The sequence below is a fragment of the Chiloscyllium plagiosum genome, chromosome 3 (genome assembly GCF_004010195.1).
Source record: "Chiloscyllium plagiosum isolate BGI_BamShark_2017 chromosome 3, ASM401019v2, whole genome shotgun sequence".
Taxonomy (NCBI): domain Eukaryota; kingdom Metazoa; phylum Chordata; class Chondrichthyes; order Orectolobiformes; family Hemiscylliidae; genus Chiloscyllium; species Chiloscyllium plagiosum.
In genome coordinates, this window is record NC_057712.1 from 34,142,434 (window position 1) to 34,159,674 (window position 17,241).

General features: G+C 40.6%; 1 protein-coding gene across 5 annotated transcripts in view; it reads right to left on the minus strand.

The window, feature by feature from the left end:
• Positions 1 to 17,241, minus strand: part of lrrc1 (leucine rich repeat containing 1) — a 256,326-nt gene that overhangs the window by 165,115 nt on the left and 73,970 nt on the right. For all 5 annotated transcript variants that reach the window (XM_043679472.1, XM_043679482.1, XM_043679464.1 and 2 more), the window contains exons 5-6: positions 3,426 to 3,482; positions 2,076 to 2,139 (exon numbers count right to left, since the gene is read on the minus strand). In XM_043679472.1, coding sequence (XP_043535407.1) covers positions 2,076 to 2,139; positions 3,426 to 3,482 — 121 coding nt within the window. The remainder of the gene's footprint in view (positions 1 to 2,075; positions 2,140 to 3,425; positions 3,483 to 17,241) is intronic.

Sequence of the window (17,241 nt, forward strand, 5' to 3'; positions counted from 1 at the left end):
AACATATTCATAACAGCAATTGATAATAGATTAATATAAATTTTTGTATTCTCATCACCAGAAATGGTGTTTTGCTAATTCCCGATCACATCTATTCTGGGTCCAGGGTGCAGAACCACATATTCAAGGTTTAGACCCAAGACCTCTTTGGGAAGAGGACACAATTTACAGCAAAAAGTTAACAGTGCAATGCAACTGAAATTATATATTGAAAAAGACTACCATTACGCATGGGGACATCTCCTATCATGTATGCGGCAGGTACTCACGTGACTCAGCCAACATTGTCTATCACCAGAAATGCTGGCACGGATGCCCTGAGGCAAGACCGAGCAGAGGCTATGGCAATGGATGAATAAACACCACACAACAATCAACAGACAGGAGTGTTCCCTCCAGTCGGAGAACAGTTCAGCAGTCCTGGACACTGGACCTCAGACCTTCTGGTGACCATTCTCCAAGGCAGACTTCGGGACTGGCAACAACAAAAAGTGGCCAAGCAGAGGCTGATAACTAAGTTCGGTACCCATAGGGATGGCCTCAACCGGGACCCTGGGTTCATGTCACACTACAGGTGATCCCATTGCACTATATGTATATATATATATATAAAAAAAATATATATATATACATACATACACACACACACACCTACAGACCCATACACTCACGCAGTCCCTCATACGCTTACACATACACTGCCATACTCACATGCACGCTCTCACAGACTTATACCCTTTACACTCACATTCACACACACTCTCTCACAGACACTCATAACCCACCTCCCACCACTCCCAAAGCACACCCACAAGAATACATAAATATATAAGTTTGTGGAATGAATTTGTACTTGCAGAATTACATTTTACTTTTCTCAAAAACTGCATGAATCCATGTAAGATTCTGTAAAACCACTTTTAGATTAGAATCAATCTGACCATTGTGGCACAGACAGTCTCACGCAGGGCACATCACACTTTAAATGCATTATCTGGGCTGACATGACACCAATTGTTAAAGTTCACTTGAGAATGTAACCTTTCTAAAAGAAAGTTCTGCGATTTACATTTGAACGAACTGAAACCAACATGTTCATTCTAACAGATGAGAGACTTAACAAACAATCCAGGTCTTTTTCAACATATAATTTCAGTTACATCACACTGTAAACTTTTGCTATAAATTCTGTGTCTTATGATCTTATACTCCACAACCAACTGATGAAGGAACAGTGTTCCATAAGCTAGTGCTTCCAAATAAACCTGTTGGACTATAAACTGGTGTTGTGTGATTTTTAACTTTATACACCCCTGTTCAACACTGGCATCTCCAAATCATGACTTGGGAAAAGAAGTTACATTTCCTTTAAGATTACCAGGTCGACAATGGGAAACTCCCTCATGTTCTTTTCTCTTGTCATCTTATTCATTGAAACTGAAAATAGGAGGCTCATATGAGGAACTAAAGTGGAAAGTGCAAAGTAGGAGGGAGGGAAATTTAAGCAGAGAGCCTCCACTTGGGAAGATCACAACTGCTAGCTTCACAATTACACAACAACTAAGCAACTTTATTGAACAAGGAAAGTGTTTTCTATATATTTATGAAGTATCAAGTTGCCTTATAACGATTTTAAAAGTTATAACAACATTTTTAAAAAGTCTGTTTACCTTAAGTTTAATACAGTCATATCTTTATTTCACCATCCGAAATTATAAATTCAAAAGGAAAGGATTTTAAGTGCTTCTAATTTCTGAATTTGGTCTGATAAAATTTCAATTTATTGTTTACTGGCTGGCTGACATCACTGCTGCCTGACACCAAGGCATTCCTTTGACTTGGCAACAGACTTATACCATCATGGAGCATAGTTAAACTCCTACCACAAAGATTGTCAGACCTTCATTTGCAACCGTTGAGATCAGCAGTAAGAACGCTTCCTTTGCTGCTAACTGCAATATAGGTATGTAACACAATGATTCACTTAAGCTTTACTCAGAATGAAAGGAAAAATCACACCGATAGCATATGACTTGCTGATTTTTCATTTTGCCATTGCTTAAAACAAATCTTACCAAAGTATATAGTTCATTGTTTCCAAGGTCCAATTCTTCCAATTTGCAGAGAAGGGAAAGTGATCTGCAAAATAATATGGCTTCTCAGCATCAACATTTTGATTGTTATATCATTTACCCATAAGGTTTGTGACAGCAGTTAACATCGGCAGACACTGAACAGGACTTGATAACGGTCACACTATACATTTTACAGTCATAAACAAAATGTAGTATCTATCGGTGCAGAAAACTGTAGCTTTGAAAGTCACTATCCACACAAAAGGCATTTAGTTTGAAACTTAGTTGACACTTCTTACATTTAAGTAGTAGTTTTGACGCATCGATTGTGTTGCCGTAAATAGGAACGAGAATGAAAATTTAAGGATATAGCAAAATAGCCATGTCAGTTTGAAATTCTTAACAATAAACACACAAACCAATTTCTGGACTTATTCAACTAATGGTGGATCACAAATCTGTGCATGAAAGAACTATGAACATGTACAAATTAAAAGCTTGGCAATTTAGGACACACACACACACACACACACAGCTCCTGAAGATTTTTTTTCCATCCAGAGAGAGTCGAGCTACTTGGGAGCAGAATTTTCTATCAATTAGGAGGCCCCTGAAGCCTCTCTATCACCACCAGTTCAATTAATAGCATAACCCACACAGGCACCAACAGCTTCTCAGTGTCTGCCCACATGGTTACTATTTGTGTATCTGGATGGTCATGTCAGAATTCTGTTCACTCAGACATCATGGATAACCTACATTGCCCCCCAGTCAGATGTCCGCATAAGTACTTTTCACTTGCAATGAGAAGAATAGCTGAATTCTCTTCCCCATTAGTGAACGAGAGTACCAGTCAATGTGCAGCCCCCATCTGCAGGTAGGAGTTGACACAAGGACTTGAACCTGGACCCCTCCTGTGATTTACTAGGGTAGACCCTTTGCACATGAGCTACAAGCAGAATTAGACCATCTCCCATCAAATTCAAGCTCGTTTTCACTAGCCGAGGGCAAGAGCTAAAAATACTTTTACAATATGTTTCCCAAAATTTCCCATCTCTCTACACTGACGGGAATAGAACAGAGATCACCAATGGCACAGGAGCTAAGAAACCTCACTATCCAAAATGACAAATTCAATCACTGGAAACAGTTTCTTATTGATAATGAACTCAGGAGATTTCCTGACTCAAGTAATCCTGGAAGTATTTAATCAGAAATTACAAACTTTAATTCAAATAATTTTAGATTAGATTATAATTCAAGGAACTTAATTTCATCTGCATCACTTATAATTTTCCACTTATATTGGTGAACAATTACAAAAATAGACAAAAATTCCATTGCACTTACTCTGGTAGCAAGGTCAGTAAATTCTCTCTTAGCTCAAGTGATGCCAAATTTATAAGACTGAAACAGTAAGAAAAAACATAATTAAATACAAAGTGCAGAAAAGAATTCAAATCAAATATACAATTTTTATTCGTTTAGACATTGTTACATGTATTGTAAAGCTGAAACACGACTGTGGACCTCGGGGAAGCCCCCTGGTGAAGTCTCATTCTGCCAGGGTCTACTACCCCTAGACCAACTCTGTCTCCTGTTCCAAATCAGTAACCAATGTTGCAAGGTAACTTCCAAGTACTTCCAATCTATGCTTTTATTATCGCTAACATATCGTTCTTTGTCATATCAAATGTATTCTAAAAGTCTATATAAGCAATATTCTTAGGTATGACATTCTCAATAGATTATATTGGAATAGTGTGCCCTTCACAGATGAATGGCTTTGATTAGCTTATGCTAGCTTGCATGCTCAGCCACTTTGATATGAATAATAATTCATCATTTAGTAATATATTAACTCATCTGAAACTTACTTCATATTTTTGAAACAGGATTAAACTAATGTATTAGAATACATCTGAACTTGGAAACTTTCAAATACTGGAGCCGGGCACAATCACAGTGCACTGTCTGCCGTAACAACTGTCACCATAATCCGCACAGCTAAAATAACCTAAAAATCACCAGATCATTTTTAATAAGTAATCATTTGAGGGGACAAAAAACTAATTAAAACTATCCATTCAATGACTTATTCGTTCAGAATTCCAATCTCGTTCTGAACATAACTGTATTTTCATCTTCCAATGAAGCATTGCAACAAATTACTTCAGATGCAGCAGTCATGGATGAAAAGAAGTCAAGTCCCATTGCAGGAGTTATGTAGTCATTGAGTCTCAGAAATGTACAGCATGGAAATAGATCCTTCGGTACAACCCATCCATGCCGACCAGATATCCCAACCCAATCTAGTCCCACCTACCAGCACTCAGCCCACATCCCTCCAAACCCTTCCTATTCATATACCCATCCAAATGCCTTTTAAATGTTGCAATTGTACTAGCCTCCACTACTTCCTCTGGCAGATCATTCCTTGCATGTACCACCCTTTGCGTGAAAAGGTTGCCCTTTAGGTCTCTTATTTCTTTCCCCTCTCACCCTAAACCTATGCCCTCTAGTTCTGGAACTCCCCCAGCTCAGGGAAAAGACTTTGCCTATTTATTCTATCCATGTCCCTCATAATTTTGTAAACCTCTACAAGGTCACGCATCAGCCTCCGAAGCTCCAGGCAAAACAGCCCCAGCCTGTTCAGCCACTCCCCATAGCTCAAATCCTACAACCCTGGCAACATCCTTGTAAATCTTTTCTGAACCCTTTCAAGTTTCACAACATCTTTCCAACAGAAAGGAGACCAGAATTGCGCTCAATATTCCAACAATGGCCTAACCAATGGCCTGTATAGCTGCAACATGACCTCCCAACTCCTGTATGCAATACGCTGACCAATAAAAGAAAGCATACCAAACTCCTTCTTCACTACCCTAACTACTTGCGACTCCACTTCGAAGGAGCTATGAACCTGCACTCCAGGTCTTTTTTTTCAGCAACTCTCCACAGGACCTTACCATTAAATGTATATGTCCTGTTAAGATGTGCTTTTATAAAATGCAGCACCTCGCATTTATCTGAATTAAACTCCATCTGCCACTTCTCAGCCCATTGGCCCATCTGATCAAGATCCTGTTGTAATCTAAGGTAACCTTCTTTGCTGTCCACTACACCTCCAATTTTGGTGTCATCTGCAAACTTCCTAACCATACCTCTTACGCTCGCATCCAAATCATTTATGTAAATGACAAAAAGTAGAGGACCCAGTATCAAATCTTGTGGCACTCCACTGGTCACAGGCCTCCAGTCTGAAAAACAACCCTCCACCACCACCCTCAGTCTTCTAACTTTGAGCCAGTTCTGCATCCAAATGTCGAGTTCTTCCTGTATTTCGAGAGATCTAACCTTGCTAACCAGTCTCCCATGGGGAACCTTGTTGAACTACTTACTGAAGTTCATATAGATCATGTCTACCGCTCTGCCCTCATCAATCCTCTTTATTACTTCTTCACAAAACTCAATCAAGTTTGTGAGACATGATTTCCCACGCACAAAACCATGTTGACTATCTCTAGTCAGTCCTAGTCTTTCCAAATACACATACATCCAATCCCTCAGGATTCCCTCCAACAACTTACCCACCACTGACGTCAGGCTCACTGGTCTATAGTTCCCTGGCTTGTCCTTACTATCCTTCTTTAAGAGTGGCACCACGTTAGCCAATCTCCAGTCTTCCGGCACCTTACCTGTGACTATTGACGATACAAATATCTCAGCAAGAGGCCCAGCAATCACTTCCCTAGCTTCCCATAGAGTTCTACGGTATACCTGATCAGGTCCTGGGGACTTATCCACCTTTATGCATTTCAAGACATTCAGCATTTCCTCCTCTGTAATCTGGACATTTTTCAAGGTACCACCATCTATTTCCCTACAGTCTATATCTTCCATATCCTTTTCCAATGTAAGTATTGATGCAAAATACTCATTTAGTATCTCCCCCATTTTCTGCGGCTCCACACAGAGGCCGCCTTGTTGATCTTTGAGGGGAGAAAGTGAGGTCTGCAGATGCTGGAGATCAGAGCTGGAAATGTGTTGCTGGAAAAGCGCAGCAGGTCAGGCAGCATCCAGGGAACAGGAGAATCGACATTTCGGGCATAAGCCCTTCTTCAGCCATTCCTGAAGAAGGGCTTATGCACCAACGTCGATTCTCCTGTTCCCTGGATGCTGCCTGACCTGCTGATCTTTGAGGGGCCCTATTCTCTCCCTAGTTACCCATTTGTCCTTAATGTAATTGCAAAAACCGTTTGGATTCTCCTTAATTCTATTTATCAAAGCTATCTCATGTCCCCTTTTTGCTCTCCTGATTTCCCTCTTAAGTATACTCCTACTTCTATTATAATCTTCTAAGGATTCACTCGATCTATTCTGTCTATATTTTACATATGCTTGCTTCTTTTTCTTAACCAAACCCTCAATTTCTTAAGTCATCCAGCATTCCCTATACTTACCAGCCTTTCCTTTCACCCTAATAGGAATATACTTTCTCTGGATTCTCGTTATCTCATTTCTGAAGGCTTCCCATTTTCCAGCCGTCCCTTTGCCTGTGAACATCTACCCCCAATCAGCTTTTGAAAGTTCTTGCCTAATACCATCAAAATTGGCCTTTCTCCAATTTAGAACTTCAACTTTTAGCTCTGCTCTATTCTTTTCCATCACTATTTTAAATCTAATGAAATTATGGTAGCTGGCCCCAAAGTGTTCCCCCACTGACACCTCAGTCACCGGCCCTGCCTTATTTCCCAAGAGGAGGTCAAGTTTTGCACCTTCTCTAGTAGTACATCCACAAACTGAATCAGAAAATGTTCTTATACACTTAAATTCCTCTCCATCTAAACCCTTAACACTATTCAGTCCCAATCTCTCTTTGATTACATTAGATTAGATTCCAGAGAGTGTGGAAACAGTTCCATCGGCCCACACCGACCCTCTGAAGAATAACACACCCAGATCCATTTCCCTCTGACTAATGCAGCGAACACTATGGTCAATTTAGCATGGCCAATTCACCCGACCTGCACATCTTTGGACTGTGGGAGGAAACTGGAGCACCCGGAGAAAACCCACACAGACATGGGGAGAATGTGCAAACTCCACACAGAAAGTTGCCCAAGGCTGGAATCGAACCTGGGACCCTGGTGCTGTGAGGCAGCACTGCTAACCACTGAGACACAGGTGTCACAGAAAGTTAAAATCCCCTACCATAACGACCCTGTTATTCTTAAAGATAGCTGAGATCGCCTTACAAGCTTGTTTCTCAATTTCCCTCTGACTATTTGGGGGTCTATAAATACAGTCCCAATAAGGTGATTATGCCTTTCTTATTTCTCAGTTTCACCCAAATAACTTCCCTGGATGTATTTCCAGGAATATCCTCACTCAACACAGCTGTAATGCTATCCCTAATCAAAAACGCCACTCTCCCTATTCTCTTGCCTCCTTTTCTATCCTTCTTGTAGAATTTGTATCCTGGAACATTAAGCTGCCAGTCCTGCCCATCCCTGAGCCTTGTTTCTGTAATTGCCACGATATCCCAGTCCCATGTTCCTAACCATGCCCTGAGTTCATCTGCCTTCCCTGTTCGGCCTCTTGCATTGAAATAAATACAGTCTAATTGATCAGTTCTACCTTGTTCTCTGCTGTAACAGTCTCAGATTGAAATCTTTCCTCACTATCTCCCTGGGTCCCACCTCCCCACCTTACTAGTTTAAATCCTCCCGAGTTTCTCTAGCAAATCTCCCTGCCTGTATATTAGTCCCCTTCCAATTTAGGTGCAAACCGTCCTTCTTGTACAGGTCACTTCTACCACAAAAGAGATTCCAACAGTCCAAATATGTGAATCCTTCTCCCATACACCAGCTCCTCGGCCATGCATTCATCTGCTCTGCCCTCACTAGCTCGTACCACCAGGAGTAATTCAGATATTACTACTCTCGAGGACCTCCTTTTTAAATTCCTACCTAACTCTCTGTAATCTCCGTTCAGAATCTCAACCTTTTCCCTTCCTATGTCGTTGGTCCCAATGTGGACAATGACCTCTTGCTGGCCCCGCTCCCCTGTGAGAACATTCTGCACCCTGTCTGAGACATCCTTGATCCTGGCATCAGGAAAGCAACACACCATTCTGATTTTTCACTGCTGGCCACAGAAATGTGTCTGTACCCCGGACTGGAGAGTCCCCAAACACAATTGATCTCTTGGAACCCGACGTACTATTTAAAAGGATTTGCCAACAGCATCATCAGATTTTCATCCACTACTGTCCAGGGGAGTGTGTAGGGGGAATTGATTTTCCAAGAGAAATACAACCCTGACCATGGCAATAAGTTAGAACCTGCAATCAAGAAACATTCTAGGATGGCAAGACACGTGAATAGGAAACATTTTACAAGTGCATTTTTGATTGGTTCATTCAGATTGAAGCTGAGGTACAATGATGGGAAAAGCACAGCAAGGTCACTTTTTTCCTGTGAAGGATACCCACCACATTACACCCTCTACTCATCAATCATCAATTAGCATGATTTGGCTGCATTAGCTCAACATCAAAATTCTTTAACTTGTTTTCAAATCCTTCCATGCCCAAATGTTCCTAATTCTAATCTTTCATCGATTAAGATAAATAGCAATGTCATGTAAAAATGGACCAACATCTATATCTTGAGTACCTACTCTCTGTCACAGCTCATTGGGTGGTGTGCTGGAAATCAAGCTCCACTATTCCTCAAGTGGTCACAAAATGTAAAGATTTCTTAAGAAGTGCACAAAGATTCCCCAATTTACCTGATTTTTAGATGAAGGTTTATAGAAAGCACAGACCAGGTTTCTGCACTTAACAAGAATTGCTAGTTATTACAAGCAATTAGATTCTAACTACAGGTAAGCAGTTATAAACCGTTGTAATATAACAGAGCTAGTTAAAAATCTAATCCCCATACAGTCCCCTTGCATACACAGACAGATTTGTCTGGCAGACATGGGTAAAAAAGAATGGCTGGAGAAAAAATTGTGAAAGCAGTGTAATGGATTTGGTTCACAAGATCTGTTGAGTTGGCTCATGCTGTTTAGGAAGTTTCCTCTCCCGAATGCTTCCACGAATTTGTACATGGCATAAAAGTGGCTGGTCCATTTATAATAGTTATTTGACTTATCAGCTAAAAGCACTAGCTTACAGCAACTGAAGAAAGAATAAACTGGTCTCTTTCAGACTGAACATGAATTTTGTCTGCAGAGAAGAGAAAAACAGCTTAAAAGCTGTGGAAATCTGATGACTCCTCCGTATTTTTTTCCCCAATCCCTAAAAGTTCAGTCATCCAAGAATCAGTCATATGGTTGCTGGCAGGTAAAAGGCCTTTGTCAATGAAAACCTGTTAGTGGTCCACAGACAAAGTTAAAAATTCACACAACACTGGGTCCAACAGGTTTATTTGGAAGGACTAGTTTTCGGAGCTCTGCTCCTTTATCAGATGGTTGTCGAGTACAAGGTCATAAGACACAATGATACCAAACATTTCGTGTGACGTAACCGAAATTTATATTGAAAGCGACCTGGACTGTTTGTTACGTCTCGTATCTTTTAGAATGACTTTGTTGGTTTCAGTTCTTTCATATGTAAATCCCAGAATTTTTTTTTTAAAAACGTTACATTCTCAAGTGAACTTTAATAGGTGCCATGTTGTCTCAGATAATGCAATTAAGGTGTGAGGTGCTGTGTGAGACTGTCTGTACCCCAGTGTTCAAAATGATTCTATTTCTAAGAAAGGAATTTACAGAATCCTACATTGATTCATGCAGTTTTTGAGCAAAACAAAATATAATTCAAGTACAAATTCACCTCACAAACTTGTGTGCGCGCGCTATGGGGGAGGGGGAGATATGAGTTAACATCGAGAGAGAGAGCGCACGAGAGAGGGAGAGCGCAAGTGCAAGACAGCAAGTGCGAGAGTGCGAGAAGGCGAGCGAGACAGCACGATAGCGAGAGTAGTGTAGTGGGGTGAAAGTGAGGTCTGCAGATGCTGGAGATCAAAGTTGAAACTTTATTGCTGGAACAGCACAGCAGGTCAGGCAGCATCCAGGGAACAGGAGATTCGACGTTTCGGGCACAGGTCCTTCTTCAGGAAGAAGGGCCTGTGCCCGAAACGTCGAATCTCCTGTTCCCTGGATGCTGCCTGACCTGCTGTGCTGTTCCAGCAATAAAGTTTCAACTAGTGTAGTGGGGTCACCTATAGTGTGAAATGAACCCAAGGTCCCACAGTTGAGGCCATCCCCATGGGTACCGAACTTGGCTATCAGCCTCTGTTCAGCCACTTTATGTTGTTGCCTGTCCCGAAGTCCGCCTTGGAGGATGGTCACCCGAAGGTCCGAGGTCGAATGTCCCGAACTGCTGAAGCAATCTCCAACTGGGAGGGAACACTCCTGTCTGTTGATTGTTGTGCGGTGTTCATTCATCCATTGCCACAGCCTCTGCTCAGTCTCACCAATATACTGTGCCTCTGTGTATCCTTGCCTGCAGCGTATGAAATAGAGAACATTGGCCAAGTCACACAGGTACCTGCCATGGTGGGTGCTGTCCTCATGTGTAATGGTAGTATCCATGTCAACACTGACAGGTCTTGCAACATCTGCTGTGACAGGGCTATATGGTGCTGTCCTGAAAGCTGGGCAGTTTGCTGCAAACAATGATCTGTTTGAGGTTTGGTGATTGTTTAAAGGTGAGAAGTGGAAGCGTGAGGAAGGTCTTGACGAGGTGCTCATCCTCATTGATAATGTGTTGCAGGCTGCAAAGAACATGGCGTAGTTTTTCGGCTCCTGGGAATTACTGGACAACAACTTTTTCGGTTGCAGCTCATGTGCGTCTCCTGAGGAGGTCATTACAGTTTCTTGCTGTGGCACGTCGGAACTGGCAGTTAATGAGTTGAGCATCATATCCCGTCCTGATGAGGGCATCCTTCAATACTTCCAAGCGCCAGTCATGTACCTCCTCATATGAGCAAATCCTGTGTATGCATAGGGCTTGTCCATAGAGGATGACTGTTTCAATGTGTTTTGGATGGAAACTAGAGAAGTGTAGCATTGTGAGGTTATCTGTGGGTTTAGGGTAGAGTGAGATGCTGAGATGCCCATCCTTAGTCATGCATGTGTCCAAGAATGAGACAGATAGCAGAGAGTAGTCCATGGTGAGTTTGATGATGGGATGAAATTCGTTAATATGACGATGTAGTTGTTTCAGTAACTCCTTGTCTTAGGTCCAGAGGAAGAAAAATGTCATCTGTAAATCCCTTTTTTAGAAATAGAATCAGTCTGAACATTGAGGTACAGAAAACTTCACACAGGCCACCTCACACCTTCATTGCATTATCTGAGACAACATGGCACCTATTAAAGTTCACTTGAGAATGTAACTTTTCAAAAAAAGGTCTGGGATTTAAATGTGAAAGAACCAAACCAATATAGTAATTCTAAAAGATGAGAGACTTAACGAACAATCCAGGTATTTTTCAATCTATAATTTCAGTTGCAACACACTGTAAACATGTGCGAAAATGTCTGTGTCGTACGATCTTACATTCCACAACCATCTGATGAAGGAGCAGGGCTCAGAAAGCTAGTGCTTCCAAATAAACCTATTGGACTATAACCTGACGCTGTATGATTTTTAGCCATAGAAATCAACTTCTTGTTACCAACCAAACCTCTATCTGAATACAGAACAACCTAATCTTCAATTACTGCTTGTTTAAGTAGCTATTTAAACAATGCTTCCATGTGTCAGGTTGCTTACTTTTTAAAAGCAATCTCACAGCAATTTGTTAATGCACGAGTTTTAAAACAATTGTTTTCATTTCAGTCCACAACTTTTATTTTACAACGCACAAAAATAAAAACGTCTTACATTTCAACAAAGGCTAAAACAGCATATGCTTGGCCTTCAGCTCAGAGTTATAGAGTCATACAGCATGGATAGAATCCCTTCGGTCCAACTCGTCCGCACCAACCAGATATCCGAAACTGATCTCCTCCCATTTGCCAGCATTTGGCCCACATCCTTCTAAACCCTTCCTAGTTATATACCCATCCAGATGCTTTTTAAATGTTGTCATTATACAAGCCTCCAACACTTCCTCTAGCATCTCATTCCTTGCACACACCACCCTCTGCATGGTAAAGTTAACCTCAGGTCCCTTTTAAACTTTTCCCCTCTCACCTTAAACTTATGCCCTCTTGTTTTGGACTCCCTTACCTTGGGAAAAAGATCTTCGCTACTCACCCTATCCATGCCCCTCATGACTCAATAAACTTCTATAAGGTCACCTCTCAGCCTCCAACACTCCAGCCTAGTCAGCCTCTCCCTATAACTGTTCGAGGAATAGAGTACTTGAGGACCAGGGTGACAAACTCATAACTCAAGTCAAGGGTAATCAGATAGCATTAATCACCATATTCCTACCTGCAAATATTTGACTAACCGACAGCTGTCACCTCAAACCATTTATGGCTTCACAAGTTCCTCCAAATCCATTGGCAAGATAGGCGATTAAACTGCAACACTCCCTTCCCAAGTTAACTTGGCCAACATCAAGGTGCTAATCACTATAAACACATGTCACTCATACATGACATTAGATTTCCATAGTAACTGTTCTACCCTGAACTCATCAGAGTAGGAAACTCCCTAAGGACAGCAGAAATGCCTTCATGATGTCCTGAATGCATCCTACTTGATTCACAGGAGCTCTGATCTGTGACCAAATAAAAACAAGGTCCATTCAGGAAGGCATCACACGCGGAAAGTTATTCTTAAAAATTCATGCATCCAACCCTGCAAGGACCACTTACTCTCCATGTGGCAGAGTTTACCAATCATACACTGAATTTCTCAACCATTTCAGAACCCATCAAACCATAATGAAAGCAACGCATCATCAATCCTGAGGGACTGCCTACGAGAACCTCCTCCCATCCTAGAATCAGTTAGATATCCCTTCCTTCAATTCTATCTTCTTGAGCATTCCTGATTTTAAACATTTTACCACTGGTGCCCATATCTTCAGCCATCAAAATTAGCTAAGTCTGGAATTCCTTTGCTAATTCCTTCTTAAGAAGTTCCTTAAAACCAAGTGCGCCTAGGAACATAAGAACAGGAGTAGACTATTCAATCCCTCGTGCATGCATTTGACTACTGTTAACCCAAGTCACCCTTATTCTTAATAATAAGGCTTTTAAAACTACTGACATTGCAATGACCATCCTTAGTTGTGTTAGTATGAATTAGAGCTGAAAATGTGTTGCTGGAAAAGCGCAGCAGGTCAGGCAGCATCCAAGGAACAGGAGAATCGACGTTTCGGGCATAAGCCCTTCTTCAGGAATGAGGAAAGTGTGCCCAGCAGGCTAAGATAAAAGGTAGGGAGGAGGGACTTGGGGGAGGGGCTTTGGAAATGTGATAGGTGGAGGGAGGTCAAGGTGAGGGTGATAGGTCGGAGTGGGGTGGGGGCGGAGAGGTCAGGAAGATGATTGCAGGTTAGGAAGGCGGTGCTGAGTTCGAGGGATTTGACTGAGACAAGGTGGGGGGAAGGGAAATGAGGAAACTGGAGAAATCGGAGTTCTAGTATGAATTAGTCAAATTTACTAAAAACCTATAATCTGCTTAAAATCCAGATAAATCCTTCATAGTATCTTTCTAAATATAGTAAACACATCTGTAGACAAAGTGCAGTACTAAAAGGAACTTTTGCTCATTTTATCTAAAGAAAAGCATTTTCCAACTGAAAATGCAAATCCAAAAATGCAACAGGGTATTTTAGAAGTTGTCCCAATAACATCCATAACAACCTAGTCAACAGGGATAGACACCAATTATTAAGAAAAGACAATAAAGGGAAGATAAGTACCCAAGTTGTATTAACTCAACGTAAAGGTTCCAGTGACTCATGCTATAACACATGCATTTCATTAAAAAGGGTGAAAGTAGAGGTTATGAATGCGGTGGTAGTCATCTTCCTACATTTCATAGATTCTGAAATAGTATTTGATGATCGCAAATGGACAGATATTTAACTAAGGAGTGAGAAAATTGAGAACTACGACCTATTATCTTGACGTCAGTCTAGGGGAAATGCGAGCATCTATTATTTAGGAGATGGCATAACTGGTAATGTGGCTGGACTAGTAAAGCAGACACATAGAAAATGCTCTAGAGACCGAGGTTTTAATTGTGCCATGGCAGATGTTGGAATCTGAATTTAAAATAAAAATTTGGAAATTAAAATATAACAATAACCACTAAACCATTGCTGTTTGTATAAAAAACAATCTGGTGCATTTGAGCCCTTTCAGGCAGGGGAACTGCTGTCCTTAGCTGGTCTAGTGAACATGTGACTCCAGACCCACAGCAAGGTGGTTAAGATTTAAGTGCCCTCTGAAATGGCCTAACAAGCCAATCAGTTACCAATCATTAAAAAAATCTCAAATGAGAAAAAAAGGACAACCTGGCATTAAGGCTGCGAAAACAACAATGGCAAATTCAACCTTGTTGATCTTGCAAAGTCTTCCCACTCGAGCATCATCAAGACTGAGAATCAATCCCAGATTAACGAAGAGTGCAGGAACAGCACTCAAGCATACCTAAAACTTAGGTGTCAAACCATGAAGCTACAAATAAAGTCTACTTGTATGTCAAACTGCACACCCAAGTGATAGACAGGGTTTATCATATCTGAATTGTTGGTTGTTGAATGAAGACCTAAAGTCCTGCCACATCCAGTTGTGAATGGTAGACGACAATTAAATAACTAACTCAAAGAGGATGCTCTGCAAATATCCTCATTCTCAATGATGGAGGAGGTCAGTCATCAATGCAAAGGACAAGGCTGAAGCAATTGCAACAATCTTCGGTCAGAAGTGCCTGGTAAATGATTCATTTCAGCCTCCTCCAATCTAAACTAATTTGATTCACTACATGTACTATCAAGAAATTGTTGGAGACACTGCAAAGGCTTTGAGCCTTGCTTTGAGGGTAGAACTAGCAGAATCAATAAGGAGACCCAGTGGTTGTGGTGTACTGTATTTGGATTTTCAGAAGGCTTTCAATAGCGTCCCATACAAGAGCCAAGTAAACAAAATTAGATGACATGGAATTGAGAACTAGTTAACAGATAAAAAGCAGGAGAGAAATAAATGGGTTATTCTCACGTTGTCAGCTATGACCAGTGGGGTACTGCAAGGATTACTGCTTGGGCCCCAGATATTTACAATCTAATTCAAATATTTGAATGTGGAACCAAATGTACTATTTCCAAATTTTCTGATTACACAAGTTGTAAAGAAACTGCAATCACTCTTCAAGAGGAACTGTAGACAGGCCAAGTGAGTGGGAAAGAATATGGCAGATGTAATATCATGTGGAAAGATGCAAAGTTATCCATTTTAGTAGGAAAAACAGAACATTTCCTAATAGTTTGATAAGCATTGATGCCCAAAGGATCTTGCTGTCCTCGTTCATGAGTCACTAAAAACTAACATGCAAGTGCAGCAAGCAATTCAGAGAGTCTTTGTTGCAATAGAATTTGATTACAGAAATATTACAGACCACAGCTGGAGCATTCATACGGTTTTGGTCTCTTGACCCAAGGAAAAATATATTTGCCATAGAGAACCGCAAAGTTTCACTATACTGAAGAAACTGGGCCTGTATTCTCCAGATCTTAGAGAAATCAAAGGTGATCTAATTGAAAATACAAATTTATCCACCGGTTCAACTGAGTAGATGTAAGGAAGGGTGTTTCCCATCCATACTCTAGGACATAGTCTCAGAACGAAGCACAGGCATTTAGAACTCAAACAAGGAAAATTTACATCACTCAGTATGGTGAATCTTTGAGATTCACTACCCAACTCCGAACTATGGGAGCTCATTCATCAAGTATGTACAAAACTGAAATGAACAATTTCCAATATTAGAGACATAAAGAGAAAGGGGGGAAAGAGCACAAAAATGAAATTGAGGTAGACAAACCATGATCTGGCTTAATAGTGGTACAAATATAAGTGAGAAATGGAACCATTTAGAATGCTTTCCAATCACTGCTGAGCACAGCCATTTAAATCTACAGTCACAGTGCTCAACTACTGGTTTAATAATCAAAATACACTCATGGCAGAACTACATTCAAAATTAGAATTGCATAAAAAGAGAAACTTGAATGAAGAACAACAGAATTAGTTGATGTGAATCAGATTTTAAACAGATTATAAAATAATAGAACTCTGATTATCTTCAGCACTGACACCATGCACAATTAGTGAAGTAAACCTCGCTGATGCTTCTTATAGCTTCATTTGGTCCTTTCAACTAGTCTAGATTCCACAGAATACAAGTCAATGGTCTATTAACCACACCTTACATTATAACGTTTTACACAAGAAATATTCCCCCCCACTCCACCCCGTGAGCTTTTGTTACTAATTTGCTGCTCAAGGCTAGGTGGCTTATGAAGGAAAACAAACAGGCATTGCAAATGTAGTAATAAATCAGATGCCTAAAAATGCAGGATCATATTGTGGTTTTAGACATATTATTTCCAAGACTTTAACCTCACAAGGTGTCGGAAGTCAAGCGGAACATTTTGGATATAATAAAATGGGCATCTCCAAGTTAAAACAAATAATACTGCACATGAGTAACTAAGCCGGTAACAGAAAGGACGAGAACATCATTTCAGAAAAGTTTGTGTAAACAATTGCTGCAGAAATAACAGTGTAACATTTAATATTTTAAAATATTTTGTAAGAAAAAAGATTAATTCTAGAAAATAAGCTGCAGCATTACACTGGACAGCTAGTTTACACTAGCAAAGCCAAAACAAAACAAAACTGAGGTCACAAAGTTGTTCATTCAAAGAGCGATAATGGGTGGAGTCGATTTGATAATATTGCACTGGAATCAAAAATCCTGGAAATATTAAAACAAAAAATAACAAAACAGGATGCTGGTTGTACACAGGAAAGTCAGTAATAGGAAGAGGCAGGGTAAAAGATGATGATGTAGCAGATTAGACCAAAAATGCATTCCTTTCAAGAGGGCCTTGTGTGATACCACATGCTTTTCAAATTCCCAGTAATTCCAGAGTGCCCCGCAGTCTTGTTAGCCTTTTGAAAC